The 23,946-nt window shown below is 38.1% G+C and overlaps 1 protein-coding gene across 2 annotated transcripts in view; it reads left to right on the plus strand.

Annotated features, from left to right (window-relative positions):
- The window catches only part of Cped1 (cadherin like and PC-esterase domain containing 1), a 301,563-nt gene that overhangs the window by 114,818 nt on the left and 162,799 nt on the right, over positions 1–23,946 (plus strand). For both annotated transcript variants that reach the window (XM_045160324.1, XM_045160323.1), the window contains 2 exons: positions 94–223; positions 2,454–2,622. In XM_045160324.1, coding sequence (XP_045016259.1) covers positions 94–223; positions 2,454–2,622 — 299 coding nt within the window. The remainder of the gene's footprint in view (positions 1–93; positions 224–2,453; positions 2,623–23,946) is intronic.

A 23,946-nucleotide genomic window follows, 5' to 3' on the forward strand; every position in this document is an offset into this window, starting at 1 on the left:
CCCTGGACTGTTGATACAGCATCTTCATCTTGGAAGCATCCTGAGAGTGTTCAACAGAATGGCTGACCATCTTCTGCTTGTGAATCTTTGCAGAACTGCAGCTTCCAGTGAGTCCCTCTGTATGTCTGGATCAAGGAAGAGAGTTGAAGCCCAGTAGTTCCAGTCACCTTTTAAAAGCACTGAAGCCTCTATGGAAACCTTGGGACCAGCAACAGGAGCTTTTGTAAGTTAATCACTCAGAATTGTGCCATCCTGCGTGTGCTCTATGGGGCAAACAAAATGTCATAGATCAGGACGATAGCATGGGGAGGATGCTATGTATTTAAATTATTAAATTCAGTCACACAAATGTTGAGTTATCCCTTCTGTTGTAGTCAGTTTCTACTTTACTAGGATGGACATCCAAACCAGACACAGTTTATGAGAGGAAGGGGCTTATTTCAAGCTTACAGTTCCAGGGGGAAGATCCATCAATGGTGGTGGAAAAGGCTGCTTCTGTCCATCCAAGCAGAGAGGAACAACCGAACAGGGCAAAACCAAAGCAAAGCAAAAAAGCAGTGAGCAGCAAGCAGCAAGGACCCTGCTAGAGTTCAGACCTCTCTGCATACCTTTGGGCTGGAATTCAGGTTCCCTCCCCAAACACACCTTTGGCCCTGGCCCCAAGATGTGCTCCTCCCCACACCTCCATGACACCTCCTCCAGCAAAGTGGCTGGAGACCCAAACTTTAAGCCTTAATAAAACACTTCAGGCTGGGAATGGTGGCATGCACACCTTTGATCCCAGCACTTGGGAGGCAGAGGCAGGGGGATCACCATGAGTTCGAGGTCACCCTGAGACTCTATAGTGAATTCCAGGTCAGCCTGGGATACAGTGAGACCCTACCTTGAAAAACAAAAAACAAAAATAAACAAAGAAAAAACCCCACTTCAGTCTATGGGGGACATATATTCAAACTATCACACCTTCATTCAAACTACCACACCTTCTTAAAGAATTTCATCATTGACTCATATGCTAATTCAAATTTCTCCTGCTACTGAATAAACATTTGGGTAAATTGGACTTTCAGCTAGTAAGTTACATTAAATGTAAATTGAATTTAAAGCCTTGACAATGTGAAAATATAAAAATTTAACTTCCATTTTATATTCAAATCACATTGCTTTAGTCCATGAGAATGGCTTAGTGCATTCTTTGTAGTTATTACATTTTTTATAGCTCCCAGGATCTAAGAAAGATGGCAGGGTATCAACTTGACCAAGATATCTCTAGGCAAAGGGTTTTAGAATGTAGATTACAGAGGAACACTTAGCAATTTTAATTATGTCATTCAAGTCATGCATAAATGAGTCTGTCTCATCTAATTGCATCATTATGAGGTAGTCACAGCCGTCAGTAGTATTTATGGGAAAATTATAAGCAGTGTATGCTTGTGACAACTTTTAAAAGTTAAAATAGCATACATCTTCCATTGATAAAATTTAGATATTTTACATGTAGAAACATTGTACAGAAAAGCAGATCATTGCATATTTTAGTACTACTTATGATGGAAGCATTTTGATTCACAAAACAGTACTCTTATTATTTTTCATTTGTAGAATAAACTGTTTTCTTCATATTTCAGAACTTAAATTGACCTTTACTTATCAGGAGTGAGGGGTATAAGATGAACTTAAGTTGTAACAATGTCTAGCATATCCTCAATGGGCTGGCTGCTATTTAAAAAAAAAAAAAAAAAAACGACAACAAAACAAAACAAACAAACAAAAAAAAGTCTGTTCATAGTGAGCAAAGAAAAGAGCAAATACCAGAAGGAGGAAGTTTCCAAAAGTATTAAATTACTCCCAAACTAATTTTTCACTCTTCTTGTAACAGTGTCATGAATATAAGGTTAGAAATAGTGTATCTAATTCAATTTTTAGAAATCTTTAAACCTTATTCTAAGTATTGCTGTCCTTTGTGGGGATGGTGGTGGGAATCATTCGATTAATCTTCCAGTCAAAAACTAAACATTTGGTCTCTTCTTTCTGTACAGGCACACCCCCTGGTGGTGGTACTAAAATCAACATTTGAAATTGTTTAAGAAGGCCCAAAAACCGGAGGCTGGGGTCCAGCGGGTAGTGGGGCTTCACAGGGCTTAAGGGTGATTCAGACATAAACATGCAGTCAGAGATGGAGTGCTAGATATGTTGCTATTTTTTATATATCTTATTTTTATTTACTTATTTATTTGACAGAGAAAAAGGGAGGGAAGAAGGGAGAGAGAAAGAGAGAGAATGGGCGTACCAGGGCTTCCAACCACTGCAAAGGAACTCCAGACCCTTGCACCCCCTTCTGCATCCGGCTAACGTGGGTCCTGGGGAATCAAACCTGGGTCCTCTGTCTTTGCAGGCAAACTCCTTAACCAGCAAGCCATCCCTCCAGCCTGGGTACTTTTTTCTTTTTCCAGGACTCAGACAACAGCCCTTGCTCCCCAGGAAGCAATCTTCAGAACTGAAGATCTATCTGTGATTCTTAAAGCCTATGTGCTGGTGACCTCCTTAACTCCTCTGCGTGCATTCATTCACTCAACTGGCACTGCTTGGAGCCCTCCAAAGAGAAAACGTTTCACTGTCAAGGTAAAGGCACCATTGTATGTTATTTCCCAGAGTGTGCTGCAGATAAGTAAATGGGCTGGGATGCCCTTTTTTGATCTTTATGCTTATCAAATTCTTTTGAATGAAGATCATATCATTTTATTGCTGCAAGCAGAGATTTCATTTAGCAAGTACAGATTCAAAATGAACTACAAAAAAAAAGCTTAATTCACTAAGGATCAAACAGGTGACATCATTTTTTCCTCATCAGTTTAGTTCAATTCTTTGTCCCATTACAGAGCTATCTGTCCTGTTTTCTGACTTTCCATTTAAGACAAATATAGAAAATATAGTCAATGCAGTAAATGAAGATATAATTTTGTCCTTGTGCTTTTTGCTCCATCCTTAGGAAGCAGGATGCCTATTTCATTATACCAGTCAATACTGACTACCTGCTGGGTTAAAAACAAAAGACTCGGGTATGCCCAATATTGCAAGCTCTGACAGAAAAGGTAATGAAAACATGTGCAAGGAAGATCTTCATAGCTTTGAAAAGCTTAGCTATAAAACATTCTTTAGACTAACTTGGTTGAAAATAAGTTCACCCATCAACAAGTTGGATAGACCATAGGAAGTTTTGATTTTACAGAAATCAATATTTAGAGTTCAGAAAAGAGGAAATAAAAACAAGTAGAATACAGTACCTCATGGTCATGAGATTCAAAAGTGACTTTTTTTTCTCAGAATTTACCTTACACAAATTATATTTAAATTCTGAAGAGTAGTCCAGTGATAAAATTATAATGGCTTATTTAAAAATAATTAATTAAAACACACTGATGGGCTGGAAAGATTGTTTAGTGGATAAGGCACATGCCTGAGAAGCCCAAGGACCAGGTTCAATTCCCCAGAACTCACAAGCTAGATACACATGTGGTGGTGCATATGTCTGTAGTGAGTGCAGGCCCTGGTGAGCCCATTCTCTCCCTCTCTCTCTCCCCTCTCTTTCTCTGCCTCTTTCTCTCTGAAAGAAAGAAAAGAAAGAATGAAAGAGAGAGAGAAAGGAAGGAAGAAAGGAAGGAAAGAAGGAAGGAAGGAAGAGAGAGAGAGAGAAAGGGAAAAAAAGAGCAAAAGTAAAAAGAAAGAAAGAGAAAATATTTTGGAAAAACACTGACTACAGCTGCCAGATTCTTTTTTCTGAGAGAAAAATATACCCGACCAGAAGTAGCACGTGGGAGGAAAGGGCTTGTTTCAGCCCTCAAACTCAATCGTGGCGGGGAAGCATGGCCGAGCAGGAAGCTGTCATATGTCTGGGTGGAGCCTCAGTACTGGGCTTAGTGTTGTGCTAATAACCCTGAAGGTCCACCTTCAAGAACACCCCTTCTCCACGAGGCTCCACCTCCCAAAACTTGTCAGCAGCTGGGGATTGAGTATGAGTCTTACTCATAAACACAATAGGCCATGGGGCACAGTTCCCATTCAAACCACCACTGAATTACTTGATTTAAGAGTGATATAGCCTAGTAAAAGGTAGCTCACATGGTAAGGAAACTGTATTGATAACTTCGGTCCTTAAAGTTGTTTTTTTTTTTTTTTAATCTTAAAACAATATTTCAATGCAATTATATCAACAGCTCAGGTTTGCAATTAATCTTGAAAGAGTAGAATCTAATCTGATTCCTTCCATATTACCACCTGCAAGTCTACACAGTAGCTATTCATAGTTCATCAAGTGTCATGATTATTCTCACATTTTTCTTCCTAGTAGTCTAAATTCAATGAAACTGCTGAGGAGCCAGCTTGATCTTCAGGTCACACACATAGCCAGACACACAGTGATGCAAGCGCAATATCGCACATGCGCACGAGGGGCCACAAATGTCTAGTTTATTGGCAGTGGCTAAAGGCCCTGTTGTACCTATTGTCTCTTGCTTGCTCTCTCTCACACACACAAAATAAATGATAATAATGATGGTGAAAATAACTTAGGTAGGGAGACACATGAGAATGAGGCAGATGGGAATGGCACTCCTCAAATCATGTCACACTGTTTGCGACTTCAACAAGTCCTTAAGCATGAACCCAATGCACAGTATCTGTGTGCACCACCCTCTCTTTGCTTTGCCCATTATTTCTGCATCCCCATTTGATTCTTTTCACTTTAATAAGCTTTCCTGTGTTTATAGTTTTGTAAGACATGCATTTCCTTTTGTATGTTCCTTTTTTAAAAAAAATATTTTTTTTTTTTATTTGAGAGCAAGGGAGGGAGAGAGAGAGAGAGAGAGAGAATGGGCATGCCAGGGCCTCCAGCCACTGCAAACGAACTCCAGATATGTGAGCCCCCTTGTGCATCTGGCTAAAGTGGGTCCTGGAGAATCAAGCCTCGAACCAGGCTCCTTAGGCTTCACAGGCAAGTGCTTAACCATAAGCCATCTCTCCAGCCCTTATATGTTCTTTAAATTACTTATCTTAAAGACTTTTTCTAACATTTTATTTTTGGTGTGTGTGTGTGTGTTCATGTACATGGCGGGGCCATAGGTAACCTCAGGTGTCTTCGTCAATCACTCTCCATCTCATTTATTATTTTAAGACAAAGTCTCTCATTGAACATGGAGCTCACTGATTCAAGTAGTCTAACCAAACTGGCTAGTCAGAAAACCCCACATATTTTCCTTTTCTACCTCCCTAGGGCTGGCAATATAAGCATAGGCCATGAGGCATGGCTTTCACATGGGTACTGGGCATCCAACTCAGGTCTTCATGCTTGTACAATAAGCAATAAGCCACAACCGAGTCATCTCCCAGCATCTCTAACGTACTTATGTGTAGTCCTGAATATTTCTGGAAGGCAATAACCATTGATACTGTTTACACATCTGTAGTATCTTTTAATTGACTTACGTATTGGTGGCTTGTTTTCCAGTTTTCCTTCCACTCTCATGGCAGGCACCCTCACTACAAGTATCTTCTATAGCAAGCAAGGTTTCATATGTAAGAGTCACTGTGTAGAACATTCTCTGAAGCTGCACAGGATTTTCTGGAGACTACATAGCCAGCAGTGGAACTGCTATCTCACAAGACATGGGCTCCCATGACAGAATGTGACAATGCTGCCTTGCTTTCCCCAAGGCCTGCATCAGTCTTTCTCCCATTATTTAAATGTCCATGCTCCCCAAACCTAGCCATTATTGGGCTTTCTGTGACCTCATTTATCTAGCCGATAAAAGGTCATATATCACAGACTCTTGCAAATAGCTCAACTTGTCACTTGTCTCTCATCTTGATTAGTGTTGTCCTTTGGTGATCAAAAACCCTTTAATTGCTTCTCCAGATTCAGCTGCTCTTTATCACTTATCTTTTGGGGCTTAGTTTCTGAAGTGCTTTCTTACCACTACATTGCACAGAGATGCTTCACCATTTTCTTCCACTACCTGTATCACTTTCCTGGGCATACAGGTTTCCATTTAAACCAAGTTCTCCTTTGATAAGTTGTCTTTTAACATATAGACAAGCCAGTCTTCTAAACCATGTCACAGGACTCATCATTTGCCATCAATCTGTTATCACCTTTATAGTAAAAGTTCCCATGCTATGTAGGGCTGCCTCTGAACTCTCATCGCATTCTAGTTTGTTACCTGTTCACCCTACCCAGACAGTATGAAAATTTCTTAGTTCATGGCAAGACTAATAATATGGAAATGTACTTGTTCAGTTATAGAGGCTAGACAGTCTTGTGATTTACCATCTCTCATAAAGAATTAGAAAGTTTGGTGGCTGATTCTGTCACCAGGGAGCCAGGATCTCCAAATTTAAGGGCAGGGAAAGGTGAATACTGTAGCTCAGGAAGACACGAGCAAATTATTAGGATTTATTCTTGCCATCTTATCATCTTTGTATTTATTATGTTTTTTGTTTAATTGAAAGTATCAACCAGGCGTGGTGGCTCACGCCTTTAATCCCAGCACTCGGGAGGCAGAGGTAGGAGGATTGCCATGAGTTCAAGGCTACCCTGAGACTCCATAGTGAATTCCAGGTCAGCCTGGGCTACAGTGAGACGCTACCTCGAAAAACAAAACAAAACAAAAACAAAAACAAAAACAAAAACAAAAAAAAGAATCATTTCCTGTTTTAATTGAAAGCTTCAAATATTCTATAACTTTAGAAGTTATTCTTAATATATGTAACATATGGTAGACCCATTAAAACAGTCATGATTTTGTTTTCTTAATGATGTGTCTTCTTTTGAAACAGATTCTCCTTTCACTCTGCACCCAGGCTGGCCTCTAGCTCACTATGTAACCTAGAATGGCTTTGAACTGGTGCTCTTCTTGCCCCATCCTCTAAAGGTCTGGGATTAGAGGCAGATACTTCGCAGCCTAGCTCTTGTTTTAATTAAATCTTGTAGTATTTAACTCACTCACTTTTTTTTGCTGTTGTCTAAATTTTGATCCTTTTAATTCTATTCTTATTATTTGGAGTTCTTCCTATGTTTTCTGCATCTTATCTATTTTTTTGGAAGCATTTGTTTTCTCAGACAGTTCTGTAACCTTGTCTTCCAAATAATGAAGTCTTTACATGGTATTGTTGCTATGCCTTCCCTGCATGTAAGTTATGTATGTAACATTGTCTTTATAACATCAGCTGATGCCTGTTAAGGACTACTTATATTTTTGCTTATATTTACTAAATTCTTGAATGTATTTCTTCTTTGTTCTTTTTCATGATTCCATATTTCATTTGCTGCTATCTTCCATTATTTCCTGGAGTATATTAATCATGCTTATCTTAAATCCATATTGTAGTAACATTTTATATATATATGTATATATATATATGTGTGTGTGTATATATATGTGTGTGTATATATATGTATATATATGAGATATATATATATATATATATATATATATATATATATATATATATACATATATGTATATATAGTTAAGCTTGTAGCTTTTCTTTTGAGGTAATGGTTTATCATGTGTTCTGTACTTTGTCCTTTGAGCTTCAATTCCTCTGTTGATAAAATTTATTCTAGTTGTGGAGTATTTGGGAAAGGCCAGTCCTCATGGGAAATGATAGAATGAGCCTCAGGCCCTTCACAATTACTGTGGGCCATTCCTCTTTGCTGCTACTATTTCAGGTAGCAGCCTTCCCTGGTCTGAACATCATCTCCCTCCCCACCCCCCCACCCCTGCATATGCTTCAGACATGGAAAATCTCTGGAAGAAAGAGGGAGGAAGTGCAACCTCCATTGTATTCATACAGGCTGGGGTTTATGGAGAACAGGGAGCAGTGAAAGCCACATGTAACTGGTAGTCCCACTTATCTCCTCAGTTCCTCATCTGAGTAGGCCAGCATCCTAGAGAAACAGCAACTTGGATGCTGGGCCTGAGTTCAACACCTGTAGTATGGATGGAACAAGCACTGACTATTCCAGGAAACAGGGGGAAGAGGCATCAGGGAAACTTGTTCTTTCTCTAGTTTATCCTCTTCTGTACCTCCAACAACTCCCCCATCTACCAAACAGCCCCCAGAATGCCTCTCACACTTGCACATATGCTTTTCATATTTGCCCTTCTCAAACTCACACCTCTGACTCATTTTGCCTGTGCTACCTCAACACATTAAAAGGAAATCAAAGCCCTTAGCTCTCCTGAGTAATTTTTAGAGATATTTCCTTTCTTTTTTTCCCCTGGAAATACCATTCTACCTACTGCAGTTGAAATGAGCAGAAGAAATAAGCTTTCTGAGATAATTTTTATATATGCATTCCTTGAACATAAGTCCTTGTGATTGGGTTTTCTCTATAATTCCGTGCTTTACTCACTATTTTTTTTTTCCTATTCCTATTTCAGTCATGTCCTTGGGACAGATGCCAACTATGGTGTGGCACAGCTTGTCATCTTCATTCTGTCCTTGGGATTTATCTTTTCAAGATCATGCCTGATTATTCTGGACAATAGTGTGTCTGCTGTCAGGATGAGGTAGTGTGGATTCCTGGGTTAATGTGCAGGAAGATGATGACTTCCTTACTAGGTCAGTTATGCTTAGCAATACAGAGAGGTTTTAGAAAGAAAGTGGATATTTATTTATCCTTTAACTGAAGTAATTCAGTGAGATAGGTCATACTAACCTGCTCAATCACCTGTCCATTCTCAAATATCATCCCCTTCTGGTATTTTCAGGTATGTAAAAGTGCACAGTAACTTCTTAATGCTAAAGTGGAGTACAAAAATCAAAATGTACCTCAAAGACTAACCATATTATATGAACATACTATTAAACTCTATTCTTCAAACCACAAAATATTGTGAGAGCGTGTGTGTGTGCATGTGTGCATGCAGGCAATATGTGCTGTGTGTACTGAGTCCTGAGTGCAGAGGCTAAATTACCAAGTTAAATCAGTATTTATGCACTGTGCACTGAAGCAATCCCAATAAAGTGGTTATCAGTGGCCATTTCTAGAACATCCTAGCAGCTAAAGGAGGAATAAAAGCCATAGTAGATATAACTATGAGCTCATTTATTTCCAATTAGGTCTGCTGCTAAGATATTTTATCTACTAAGGCTTTTGAAAAAGATGAAAAATATCAAAAAAATACAAATTTGAGAAATACGGAAACTTATATAAACCTAATTTTGAAAATCACTTTAGGATGAAAATATTTTAACCTTTAAATATTACATGTATCCCAAGGATAGATGTACCCAAAAGGGATAGACACAAAAATATGGAAGAAATTAGTTGCAAATATATTTGATCACTATAGTCATTGATTTGAATTTAAAATAACCATATTTTCTGCTGTTAACCTAATATTATTTTCATAGCACATAATAATTTCAACTGCATTAACTAATTTGTTCAAACGTATCTAGCTCCCTCTTCAACAAGCTTCCATGAACTCAGAGTAACACTCTTTCACAACCATTTTAACTATAACTTTTGTTCAGTGTGTCCATGCCTGTCTTCATGCACAAATTGTAAGATTAACTGAAAGTAATATCATAAATTTGAATTTGTTTCTTAGGGCAAAAAGGCACAAGAAATTCCTTACCCATTATAAATCACAAAATCAGAATTTATCCAGCACAGAGGAATTTCTGTATCTGTTACTTTTTTATGAGGTCTGAAGATTCCTTGCACCTGTGATTGTAGCTGACTGTCTTGATGAAAATGTATTGCTGAAATGATTTGTGACTTCAGGCAGGAAACTTGTCAAAAGCCTTATTTTGTCCAGATGAAACATAACTTACACGAAGTCATTGATCAGCCATCATATATTTGATATTGGGTATAAATTTATTTGAAGTATTTGATGTCAGATGTAAATTTATATGAAGGCAATTCCTTGCATAAAACCAGCTTTTGATGCATTTGTCTTTACTGATACATTTAACTTCACTGCAAAGTTCATTTACATTTTTTTTTTTTTTTTGCTGTATGAAGTAATTGGCTGAGTTTACTTTATCCCTAACTGCTATAAGCTAGATTTAGGTAATTGATACATACTTGCATTCCAGTAAATACAATAGACTGATGTCATAATCTGGATTCCTGGACAGGGCCACTTTGATTGAAAGGGTAGAATCTGAAGGCTGTCAACATTTCTCAACTCAATATCTGTGAGAATCACCTTCAAAGGAAAGACAAGTTAAGCAAGCTCCTGTCCACCTTGGGGACCCTATCTTCAGTCCCTGGTGCCTGAACTCCCTCCTATGTCAATGCCATCAACAAGTGTGCAGAGGAGAGCACAGAATATGGCAAATAAGGGAACATTTTCATTTACCAGCTCTTTAAAAGATGCATCCATCTCTTATCCCATTTGAAATGTAACAGAATCCAGAGATGAAGTTAGCTTCATTTGTCCCCCATATTTATGCAGTGCCTTTGGTAATGGCAGGTGAGAGAGCTAATATATTCCCAGGGTAAAGATGAATAATGTCTTTGGAAGCAGTTATAAAGTTACAGTATGTTTTTCAACCTTAAGAAGTGTTCTTCCCTGATCTTCATTTTTATGTCTAAAACTGCAGGCTGTGGAACAGACCTTGTAAAAGACATTTCTACCATTGGTAGGCCTGCAAGATTTATGTGATCTGTAGAAAGTATGTGAATAAAAGTCTCCTCCAGAGAGTTTGTAAAAAGAGAGAATACATTACTTAGCCTATTCTTACTTAGATTAACTTTAAAAAATGCATCAGGGCATTAATTTTAAAGTCTGATTTTCTATGAATAGGAATTAAAGATAACCAGCACAATTTAATACATGAAAATGGGACTGGAGCTTTCAAGGAAAAAAAAAAAAAACAATAAATAAAAACTTGGTAGACTTTCTTAAGTTTTGATTTCTCATTATTTTTGTCCTCTTCTATCCTGTATGTGAAAATGTTGATGGGCTCAGAATTGTATAGATCTTGTTGGAGTAATGACAACCACTTTGGGGGTTCATAAATGCACCAGTCAGTTCAATGGAGGGCAGTACCTCAAAGTACTCTTTTCCACCCTATTCTTTCCATCCCCTATTTTACAATGTTCCCTAAGCCATGGAATGTATGATAGAGATGTCTTCTTGAGTGTTGAACTCTCAACAGCTTCCTATTTTCAGCTTTGTTGCATTTGAGTCTCCCCAGTATCTATTGCATTAGAGGCGGTTGCTTCGTGGAAGAGAAGTGGGAAGGGGGGACAAAAGAGGGTACTGAGAAGAGAATATGATCAAATTACAATATGTTCATGTTTTAAAGTTCTCAATAAGATGTTGAACACAAAGGCCTGAGTTCAATCCCCAGTACTCCCATAAAAATGCTGGGTGCGGGCTTCAGAGGAGATAGCTCATCAGGTCCAAAACCTTGCTGCACAAGCTAAAGGACCTGAGATTGATCGTCTGTACCCACATAAGAAGCCAAGCATGGACACGCACTGTTAAGCAGGTAGAGACAGGAGGATTGCACTGATCATGGGGCTCACTATTCAATCTAGCTCAAAAGCAGAGCGCTCCAGTTTTAGTGAGAGACTCTATCTCGGGGAAATAATGGGAAGGAATAGTGAAGAACAAATGACTTTTCCTCTGGCCTTAGCAGGCATGAAAACAGGGTGTGCACATCTGCACCCACATAGATACATATTGTGAACACATACATACCACCACACTGTATACATCCACACAAACACACCCCAAAACAATAGTGGCTGTGGTGGCATGCACTTGCTGGGGAAGTGGAGAAAAGAGGACACCCCTAGGTTTGCTGATTAGCCAGCCTGGTCTAATTGGTGAGCTCCAGGCTACTGAGAGACCCTGTCTCAAAAAAAAAAAAAAAAAAATCACAGATGGGTGCCATTCTTGAGGAAGGACACTTGAGGTTGTCCACATCCTCCACATGCATGTGCATGGACACACCATGCATCTGCACTCACATGAATATGAATGCGTGTGTACATATAAAAAATAAAAGCAAGAATAAAAGGGCTGAGTCAGGAATGGAGGCTCATGTGTACCTATAACCCTACGACATAAATTTGAGCCCAGTCTATGCTTCATTGTCAGTTCCAGGTAAGATAACCATCGCAGAGTGAGATCCTGTCTCAATCAAAACAAAACAAATAGCTTTCTCAAATGACAAACGTTTGAGAACATTGGTGTGTTTATTCTGATTTAAAGGTTGCCCAGTATTTACATGTATCAGAACACTTGATCAATCTCTCCCATCCTTGCTTCCTTCTTATTCTCCCCAGTCATCACTTTTTAAATAAATGAATTAGCCAAGTCAGAAACATGTTCCAAGACACAAAAGTTGTACTTCTTTCTTCACTGTCCTCCACTATAGATAAGTTAAAAGGAAATCTTCCAGTGATGGAGCCAGGTACTGAGGCAAATGTCCTCACAAGCTTCCTGAACTTTTCCACTTCTGTGCTCACCCCTAATGTTTCTACATTGACTTTCAAAAATACAGATCATTGGACTTTGACAACAAGGCTCCCCTGAGGTTTCTAGCTTTGTGTTCATATTAAACAGCATATATGATAGGAAAATGGATTTGGGTGGAGGCAAAAAGCCACTAATGTCAACAAAGAATCAGGCAAATAAGATGAAAACGAAAAAAAAAAAAAATTAGCTTGCCTGGGGGCTGGGAAGATAGGAACTTGCTCAAAAAAAAAAAAAAAAAATTCTGCTGGCCTAGGTTAACTTCCCAAGCCACTCATGTAATCTGGATGCAAAAAGTGGCACATGCATTTGTCTGCAGTGACAAGAGGTCCTGGAGCACCCTCCCTTCTTCCCACATATTCAAAATAAATATATTTTTTTAAATGTACTTGCCTAAATATGTCTGAAATCTTTGAAAGAAGAGATTATGTTTATTCTTTGCTTAAATAGGAAGTGAACCAGCTAGTGCTGATAAACCACCTCATATTCAGCAAACACAAGGAGAGAAATAGTTTGGAATAGAGTGTCATTCATCAAACTGTTGAAAAGAAGAAACAGTTACAAAAACAATTCCTTTACAACGTGATATGTGAATGCCAAGTAATTTTGAAAACAATGTTGGTAATTGTTCATCAAAATTAATTACTTGGGCTGGAGAAATGGCTTATCAGTTAAGGCGCTAGCCTGCAAAACCTAAGGAACCACATTCAACTCTCCAAATCCCATGTAAGCCAGATGCACAAAGGTGAGGCAAGTTCAAGGTTTCACATGCCCACAAGGTGATGCAAGTGTATGGAGTTTGATTTCAGTGGCTGAGGCCTTGGCACACCAATTCCTCTTTTCCTCTTTTTCTCTCTTTCTCTCACTCTTTCTCTAAAATATTAATTACTGTATTTATTTTTGTTTGAGGCAAAAAGAAAGGGAGAAAGAGCAAGAGAAACAGAGAATGGGCATGTCAGTGCCTGTAGCCACTGCAAATGAACTCCAGACATATGTGCCATCTTGTGCATCTGGCTGACATGAGACCTGTAGAATCGATCCTGGGTCCTTATATGTTGCAATCAGGTTCATATTGCTGGTAGAAATTGCCTGAGCAAGAGCAGCTTGTGGGCAAAAGGGTTTATTTTGACTTACAGACTCAAGAGGAAGCTGCATGATTGCAGGGGAAAATGATAGCATCAGCAGATTGTGGACATCACTTCCTCATCAATATCGTGTGGACAATAGAAGCAAGAGAGTTGTGCCAAACACTGGCTTAGGAAAACCAACCCTAATACCCATAAAACCCGCCCCCAACAATACACCTGCCTCCAGGAGGCTTTAATTCCCAAATCTCTATCAGCTGGGAATTTAGCATTCAGAACACCCAAGTTTATGTGGAACACCTGAATCAAACCACCACATTAGGTTTCACAGGCAAGTACTTTAACCATTAAGCCATCTCCCCAGCCCCAAAGTTAATTACTTTAATGCTTAAATTTGTTTCAGAAAATGTATTCTGTGGCAAAGGCAAAGGATATTTACATGTTTACTTAGTGCATAAAGAGAAACAAAATGCTCTCCCTACTATGTTTAAGCTTATTACATGTTTGTCATTTTTTAACATTTCTATGAACAATTTACTTTATTCCTGGAGATCTGTCTCAAAAGCTGTGATGAATTCTAAAGATAAACTATCTTCAAATGTGTTAAAAAGGGAAAACAGGTTTTTCTGCTAAAAGTCAGACTTCTGTTCCTTCAAGAGAAAACCTGACTTGTGTTTGTCTCCTATGATTTATGCATCGTATATGAAAAATGAAATACAGCCATTTCCCTCCCACACTTTAAAGTGTGGTTTCAAATTTGGTAGTAACAGTAATATTTTGTCACCTAGGAAACCAGCAGAGCTATACAAGACAAAAAAGTTACTGTATTGCCCCCAAGTGGTTTTTGTTAGTGTTGCAGGAATACTCCAAGCTGTCCAAAGTAAAGGGACGGAGAGAGCAGGACGAATATTTAGACAGCAAAGCTTTGATTTTCTTTGACAATGTTTTCAGCTCAACTTCAGTTGCCTACGCCATAAAATTATTTGGAATGATTTCAGAATTTTTCAGTCACTGGAAATTGTTTTCTACTAAAGAAATTTTGCAGCACACAATATTTTTTTTTAATTTGATAATTTAAAAAATAAATTAAATAATTACTACAAGGTTGGTAATAGCACTTTAGATGGGGCATGTGAGACTGTGTTACTTTTGTCCTCGCCTTTTTTTTTTGGTTTTTCAAGGTAGGGTCTCACACTAATCCAGACTGACCTGGAATTCACTATGTCGTCTTAGTGTGGCCTTGAACTTATGGCGGTCCTCCTACTCTATGCCTCCCGAGTGCTAGGATTAAAGATGTGTGCTACCATGCCCAGCTACTTTTACCCTATTTTTAATTAATTCTTTTGATTTCAGTTAAAACGTGAGAACTGCTGCTAACCCATCTCTGAGATACTCAGATAATCTAACATCGTGATGCAGTGCTAAGGATACAGCTATTATTTCCCTGTAGCACTAAGGCAGACAGAGAGGGGTTCTTGGTCAGAATTCTGCACAGATACTCGGTGCTGGCTTCTGCACTAACAACAACCTAAAGGCCCACTTCACTGCTTTGTTTGGATTCTTCCCTATGGGACATGGGCCTGTCATGAGACCATCTTGACTGGTAGGAAGCATTTCTGGACACAGCAGCCTGCCCTCTGCCTCAGTTGTCCTCTCACTCTCCATCCCTGAGCTTGTACAAGTCTTTTCATACAAACTATATCAAACACACTTTCACTTTTTTTAAAAGGGCTGAAACAAAACTGGGAATTCTAGGTACCCTGTGTTCAACCCCCTTCGTTTAGCTTCCCCATGGCTGATGCCTAGTCATCCAGAATCCAGTAATTTTGACCATCCCAGCCTCCTTCTAAAGGACTGGACTAAACTAAGAAATGTCTAGTAGAATAGTTTCTATTGCAATCTTGCTCCAGAGAGATTTGGAAGGTGTGTGCAATTCTCCCATATGTCCGTTTGCCCAAATCACCCCCATGAAGAACTTGTCCTTGGCTCACAGAGTCCAGTCATTACCTAAACTCACAATCCCAGAAGAAAATATTATACCCTCTTCATGCTTTCAAGGAGTTAGTGTAAAGGTAAAAAGAAATGTGATTTAAAAGACGAATACAGCAATGATGATTCCTTTCGGGCCAGGTAGTAAGAAATATTTGATTGCAATTTTACTTAAAAGTAGAGAAAAATAAATCAGTACTGTGAAAGCTATAGCACTGGATATTCAGGACAGGCAAGAAAAACCTCAAGGGACATGGGGAAGGGTATGTGGTAGGAAATTCCTGTACCAATTTGTGGCCATTGACAGCTCATTCAACATCTCTGATACTATCCCCATGTAAAATAGTATATTTTCATATGGGTTCAATGATTTTGTTACTATGTTTAAGGTACTGGGATCTTCCTTGGGTTAAACAATATGTTAGGCTCTAGCAACATGGTATACCCAAGACAAAAACCACCACCTTTGTTGAGAATTGGCATTGGGATGAGAGAGAGACTGCTTTCTTGTGCTCGTGTGTACAAGGTGAACACTTTGTCAACATTGGAGCTATGACGGCATTACTGAGAGAAAAGACAGAGGCACGGCAAATGACAAGGAGTAGTTATTATCTCCCTCCTTAAGATCTCTTCCTGCCCTCCTATGGTCCTCTCTATACTTTCACAACCTATACACAAACTAAAATCTACAAGATGGCTCAAAAACAATGCAAACAAATGTCCACGAGCTGAAACCATGAGCCAGAATAACTTTTCCCTGCTTTAGGCTTACTTTTTTAAGCATTTTGTCATAGCAAACAGAAGGGTGGGTAACATGGGAAGGGAAGGTAGGGAGAGAGGAAGGGAAGGAAGAGAGAGAGGAAGGGGAGAGAGAGAAAGTACAGGATTTGTGAATTGGCTGAAACCAGATAAGACAGTTTAGGAATCAAAACTTAAAGAGCTTGATCTTCATGGAATATAAAATGCAGAGCAGCTCTCACTCAAATTTCTAAATGTATTCTCTTAGATATCCCATTTAAGATCTTCAAGATGCCTGGGAGGTATAGTGATGTATTTATACTTACTCTAAGGATGAGGAAAGGAAGAGTCATGATTTAGTAGATGAGGGAGCTAATAAATGCCAGTTAGGATTACTACTGGGATCTCCTAGGAACAGAATGTCTTAATTACCCTTTGACAGTTTGTGACATTACTGTTGTAGTCAGGTTTGCATTGCTGGCAGAAGTCACTTGACCAAGAGCAGCCTGTGGTGGGGGAAAGGTTTATTTTGGTTTACAGACTTGAGAGGAAGCTCCATCATGGCAGGGGGAAATAAAGGCATGAGCAGAGGGTGGACATCCACCTCCTGGCCAACAACGGATGGACCACAGCAACATGAGAGTGTGCCAAACACTGGCAAGGGGAAACTGGCTATAACACCTATTAACCCACCTCCAACAATACACTTCCTTCAGGAGGCATTAATTCCCAGATCACCATCAGCTGAGAATCTAACATTCTGAACTCCTAAGTTTATGGAGGACACCTGAATCAAACCACCACATTCCACCCTGGCCCCCATAAACTGATAACCATCCGTGATATAGAATGTAATACACTCAGTCTATCTTTAAAAGTCCCATAATCCAAGGTATTTTAATTGAGCCATAATACCAAAAAATCCCCCCCCAAAAAAACCAAAAAACATAATGGCACAGAATAAACAATTACACTGCAAAAGATGCCACTGAGCATAGCAAAGAAATATTCAACCAATACAAAATTTAAAACATCCATGTGGTGCACAGAAACCATCTGGATTCTCTTCATAAAGCACCTGGAGCTTCATTGCTGCACCCAGAGCTCAGCACGCAAGGCCATGTTCAAGTTTGTTTCTCCTGTTGGAGTTTCATGATAACCAAGTCAATATAGCAAACTACTTCAAACATTTCAGTAACATAAGTATGGGCATAGCAACTTTCAGTTTGTGGGGGAAACTAAAACCTAGTATTCTCTCTTGGGTTTTTTTTGTAAATGTTTTTATATTCTTGCCCTAACTGCAGTTTAAACCTATGTCTATTGGGTTCTGTTAGTGATGTGACTTACATGCAAATAGGAGTTCTTGATTATATGTCATGAGAATGGGACAGAAATATTCAAGTTTCTTTAATTAAAACATTTAACTTTTATTTATCAATTATTAAATGTTCATATAAATCTAATGCATTTGAAGCAAACGGGAGGGGTGCCTGTACAGTGAATGTGGAGGATTTGTATCCTCTCAGAGCAGGGGAAGAGCATGTTTCAAGTCGAGTGTCACAGAGATGCTCAGTAGCAAAGGAAAAGGTAATAGTTTGGGACAAGAAAGTAGTAGTGAGTCCTCAACACAAATGAGAAGACATTGGTTTCTGCTAGGTAACAATTATATTTCACTGGGTATTAAGTCCTGAAGTTTTAGATGATGTACAGTGACTAAAAATATCACAGGTCAAATATTGAATTTTGTCTAATGCAAAGGAGGTGTAACTGGCATGAAAGAATTATAAAAAATATAGGAATATTTTAGTAAATCTGGAATGAATTCAACAAACTTTTTAATACCATAGCCATTCATTAAATCATAATTTATCACTCTATAGTATTCTTTATTGTACAACCAGAGCCAATTATTTTTGTTATGAATATACTTCCTTTTATTTTGTTTGAGATCTAAGACCTAAATTAAATAGTGTTCATAAAATATCCACAACATAAATAGAAATATTTCCATTTATGCTTTTTTATGCTTTTGCTAACACTGATGTATGAAATAGGAATATTTCAGCCAAATGTACCTTATTCACAAATGCTTCTACTGTCAGCCACAAATTTTACTGGTTAAAACATCAATTACATTTTCTATTAGTGGCAATTAATAGAAGAAAAATTTTCATATGACTTATCAGACCTTGTTGTATGGAAGCTTAAAGAATGCTTGTATTTTACCTTTAATGGGAATGGTTGTGACCAACTTGAATAATGGCATTTATATCAAAAAATGAAGAGATATATACATAGAGCACTCAAAGGTAAAACCTTTATAACTTTAGCTTTTGTGCTGTACTGTTAAATATCTGTACTCCTTTATCTCCCACTGAGAAGATTCCAGAAGGGATAATAAAGAAAACTTGCCAGTTCTCTGAGAAGGTTGAATATAATGTAATCAAGATTTCACCATTCAAAAAAAATAGTAAAATTTTATGCTTTTCATCACCTTTTGCATTTCTGTACTCTGCTTCTGGTCAATTTTCTCCTATTCTTGTGAAAGAATTCAAGATTTTCAACTGTGAAACTATTTCAATCACATAGAATCTCTCTTATGAATTTCCAAGCTTAGCATATGCCTCAAAGCTTCAGGTTATTAAAAGAGTATGAAAGAATAAAATTATTCATGTCACTTGACACAGTTTATTTCAATGTTGCAGTTTTGGATCTAATTCCAAATAATGTATAAAAAGTACCTTAATTCATGTTCAGCTAATTCATGTTTTTTTTTCCCCACAGTTTACTCTAAATTTCCATGAACTAAAACAAATGATGAGAATGTGGATATTCTTAAATCATTTAATTTAAGAACTTCTTTTCTTGATCCAAGCAATATAAGTTTAAAAGAATCATAGCCTTTTTCCCCCTAAAAGGTAATTAGGCTACATGATTTTACAAAAGTCATTGAACTGAACTTATAGATATGTGGTTATATAGGCATGTGCTTGAAAATTATGACTGTTCCCAGCACATATTCCATGGAAGTGAAAATGAAGATGATTCATTCTTCTGTGCTCCTAGGTGGAATAGAGTGAAAGGAGAATGGCTTCAGCATTCATATTGACAGTTTACTCCTGCCTGTATGACCTTAGCCATAGGACTTGCATCTTCATATCCCTAATATCCATGTCTATAAAATCCACATAGTAAATGGCATCCTTGCAGCAGTACTATGAATTCAAATAAGACAGTGAATGTGAAATGAACACTCTCTGCTTGACAAAGATAAGTGAAAGATTCTAATGTAGAATTGTATACAAATACCTTTTGTGCATTAAATAAAAATAATGTTACTACTTAGGTTTGTAACTTAGACAGTTTTCTCCCTTTATCAAAGGAACTTTTTCTTTTATTTCCTACTATATTTAAATACCTGACTTTTTGAGTCCTATCTCTTCAAAACCTAAAGGAGACTTCCCAGTAGTACAGAACCTTCACCAGCATGTTGTTTTCTGCCCCAGGCCTGTGGTGTGGAACAGATGGCTTCCCCAAGGCTGGTCATGTCCAGGGCTATGCTCCTCAAGCTGATGGCTTTGGAGGGATCTACAGACATGTGGATAGTTTCCAATGAAGTCATGTCCAAAACTTCAGCTGTCATACTCATACTCGGGAACAACTTGACCTGGATGAGGAGACAGGTTTCATTTCTTATCATTGATACATACCCCTTTCAGGTCTTTAAGAGAAAAGTCTATCCTTTGCTGGTCATAACATCATGGTGGTTATTGTTCTAGAGTGAAAAATCTTCACTTTCCTTCTGACAATAGAAAAATTTAAATAAGGCATCTGTTAGAGAAAGTAAAGGATGCTAGTCATCAAATTTAGTGTTCATGATCAATTAATAAGTGATTCTTTTTCAAGGTATATACCTTGGAGGGGTTTCAAAGCATTGAGTCATGTACTGTAAGCAAATTATTCTTTGCACATCTATGCATTTGTGTGATTAAGTTTCATTTATGTTTATGTTAAAAAGATTAATGTTGATGCTGAATTCATCTTGTTCTGACAATATGAAAGATTCTTCAAGCAATATGAGTTCATGTGAGAAATCATATCCATAAAAGACAGTATTTCTAACACAATTTTGCATTTTGATTTCAGAAATTATTTAATAATTTTTGAGGCAAGCCCAATAGACTAGCCTTGTTTTAATGAGAGAGTGAGAGAGAGAGAAAATACTGGTGTTTCAGGGCCTCCAGCCACTACAGTAAAACTCTAGAGGTGTATGCCCCCTTGTACGTATGTGTGACATTGCATGCTTATGTCACTGAGTGGCTTATGTATGACCTGGAGAATTTAACATGGGTTCTTAAGCTTTTCAGGAAGCACCTTAACCACTAAGCAATCTCTCCTTCCCTAATAATATTTTTAATGTAACTCTATTGTTTTTACCAATTAACTATGGCCAATGACTATATGAGATATCCTTGGGAAAATGTTTTCCATTAGCCATTAGTATCATGTGGTCATTTAAATTGAAAAGAAACATAGATTGATGAATATATTTTTATTTATTTATTTGAGAGAAAGAGAGAGAGAGACAGATATATAGACAGAGGCAGATAGAGAAAGACAGAATATGGGCATGCCAGGGCCTCTAGCCACTGCAAACAAACTCCAGACACATGTGCCACCTTGTGCATCTAGCTTATGTCCTGGGAAATCAAACTAGGGTCCTTAGGCTTGGCATGCAAGTGCCTTAACTGCTAAGCCATCTCTCCAGCCCCTGATGAATACTTTTGACTAAGAATTATAGGACAATCAAAAAGATTTTTATATGTACAATTATTGGAATAATATTCAGAACTGTATGAATGATTTTGAATACCTTTTAAAGGTTCATCAAGATAAGCTAGTCAGACAAAAGTCAGAGAAACCCCTGTTGAGTCTTAAAATGTCAAAAATAATACTCCACTAAGAACAATGAACTTAAATTCCAGATTCATTAAAAATAGGTAGACCCAAATACACACTTATTCCCCATTTAATTTGGTCCAAGAGCATAGAACCTTAGTTTTATATACTTACATTCCCTTAGCTGTACTAGTGGGTAAATTGGGTGTGAACCTTACGTGATCTGTTTTCCTGCTGAGTATTGACTATAATCTGAAATTCTTATTCTTAGACTTCTTTCATCATTCATTTGATCTCTCAGGGATCATTCCTATCAGTACCAGCTTGATGTGTGCTATTTCACACTCTGTGTTAATAAACAAAACAGTTTAGGGTATGGCCTTACACAGATAAACCAGAGACAATGAGTATTTAGCATGAAAGATAAACAATATTTTTATTTCTTAGAGCTGAAATATGGGACAAGGTAGGAGTTTAGCTTTTATTCTATTTCATTTTGTTTTGAAATTTTCTAACCACTATGGCAAAGCAATGTTGGGATAACATAGTGCTAACCCAAAGTTGTTGCTTAGAGGGAGGCTGAGAAAACTGCTGAGGGATTTAAACTTCTTTTAAAAATTGTGTTGATGTGCACAACACAAAAAGTTACCATATTAGCTACTTATTTATGAAATCTATTAGGTAAACTCTTGTGCCATCAATTTGCAGACCTGTTTGCAGAATGGAAATCACACATTACCAAGTAAATAATAATTTTCCATTCCTTCTTCCCCTCAGCTTCTGAAAAATATCTTACTAGTTCCTCTTTGTATGCATTTGGCCACTGTAGATATCTCATCGACACAGAAGCAGACGACATTTTTTATAACAATTATTTGTCTTATGTTATCAAGGTTCATCAATATTACAGCAAGCTACAGAATTTCCTTCCATCTTAAAATGAAATGATTCTTTGTTGTATCTGTAGAACACTTTCATAAATCACATGATTGCTTCCATCTTTTGGTTACTTCGAATAATGGCACCATGAACATGCATGTGCAAATGTCTATTGCCCTGCTTTGAATTACTGTGATATATGCACACATATAGAATTTCTGGGTCAAGAGCTAGAGAGATGGCTTAGCACTTGGCTGAAAAGCCCAAGGACCCAGGTTTGTTTTTCCAGTATATACACAAGCCAGATGCACAAAGTAATGCATGTATTTGGAGTTTGTTTGCAGTGGCTAAAGGTCCTGGTGTACTCATTCTCTTTCTCTCTCTCACTCACTTGCTCCCTTGATCCCTCTCTCCCTCTTTCCCTCTCTCTCTCTCTCTCTCTCTCTCTCTCTCTCTCTCTCTCAAGTAAGTAAGTAACTAAATAAAATAATTTTTTTTTTTTAAAGGCGTGCGCCACCACGCCCGGCTCCCAGCCTTTTCTTTTTCTTTTTTTTTTTTTTAAATATTTTTTTGTTCATTTTTGATTTATTTATTTGAGAGCGACAGACACAGAGAGAAAGACAGATAGAGGGAGAGAGAGAGAATGGGCGCGCCAGGGCTTCCAGCCCCTAACTCCAGACACGTGCGCCCCCTTGTGCATCTGGCTAACGTGGGACCTGGGGAACCGAGCCTTGAACCGGGGTCCTTAGGCTTCACAGGCAAGCGCTTAACCGCTAAGCCATCTCTCCAGCCCAATAAATATTTTTTTTTTAATGCTGGGTCAAATAGTAAGTCTACTTTTCCCCCCAGAAACTACCATAGTGTTCTCCAAGTAGTGGGACCACTTTACATTCCCATTGAGGGCACACGGATTGTAGTTCATTCATATCCTTGCTGACAGCCTTGATTTATGTGCTCCAAAAATAATAATTATCCTCATGGGTGTGAGGTAATGTCTCCCTGTGTTTTCTTCATATGTGTATATGGCGTACATGAATAAGCATGTAAGCTTGCTTGCATGCCTGTGGGCACATGAGTGTAGAAGGCCAGAGGTCAATGCCAGATGTCTTCCTCAATCATCCTCCACCTTATTTTGCTGAGACATGGTCTGTCGCTGAGCTTGAAGCTCACAGATTTGCCTAGACTAAGTATTCAGCAAGCCCCAGGCTTCTCCCGTCTCTGCTTCCCTAGCTCCGAGGTAACAGATGGATGCCACCACACTCAGCTTTTTATGTGGCTGCTGGGTATCTGGACTCAGTTTGTGTTTGCAAGACAAGCACTTTAAAAACTGAGCCATGTCCTCAGTTCCTCGCTGTAGTTCTAAGGTGTATTTTCCCCTAACAATTAACAATAGTGGCCATCTTTCCATATGACCTTTAATGTAAAATGACTTTAAAAACCAATATTATTTAATAAGAGACAACAAAAATTTCTCTCTTCATTACGTGAGAAATATTGTAGTTAACTTTAGTGAAGTAAAATACAATTCAGCACAACCTAAACTTCAAAATATTGAAATATTAGTATCCTACTCAAGTTCCAAGTTAGTCAAAGTCTATTAAGAAAAACTAATGTTTGTTAATCTTCCATCTTTTGCTCTAACTCTGGGATTAAACTTTCTTATCTGACAACTCCTCTCTAAGAGCTCTAAGCTATTTTCCAAAGGTTTTGAGTCCCTAGAAATCTGTATATCCTCTCTCTTTCTGTCTCTGTCTCTCTCTCTCTCTGTTACGAGATGGAAGCAATGAAGCAATGAACAAATATGTAGTTTGTATATGTACCTGTGGTGTGGGACATTAAATCATGCCCCT

The sequence above is a fragment of the Jaculus jaculus genome, chromosome 10 (assembly GCF_020740685.1).
Source record: "Jaculus jaculus isolate mJacJac1 chromosome 10, mJacJac1.mat.Y.cur, whole genome shotgun sequence".
Classification (NCBI taxonomy): domain Eukaryota; kingdom Metazoa; phylum Chordata; class Mammalia; order Rodentia; family Dipodidae; genus Jaculus; species Jaculus jaculus.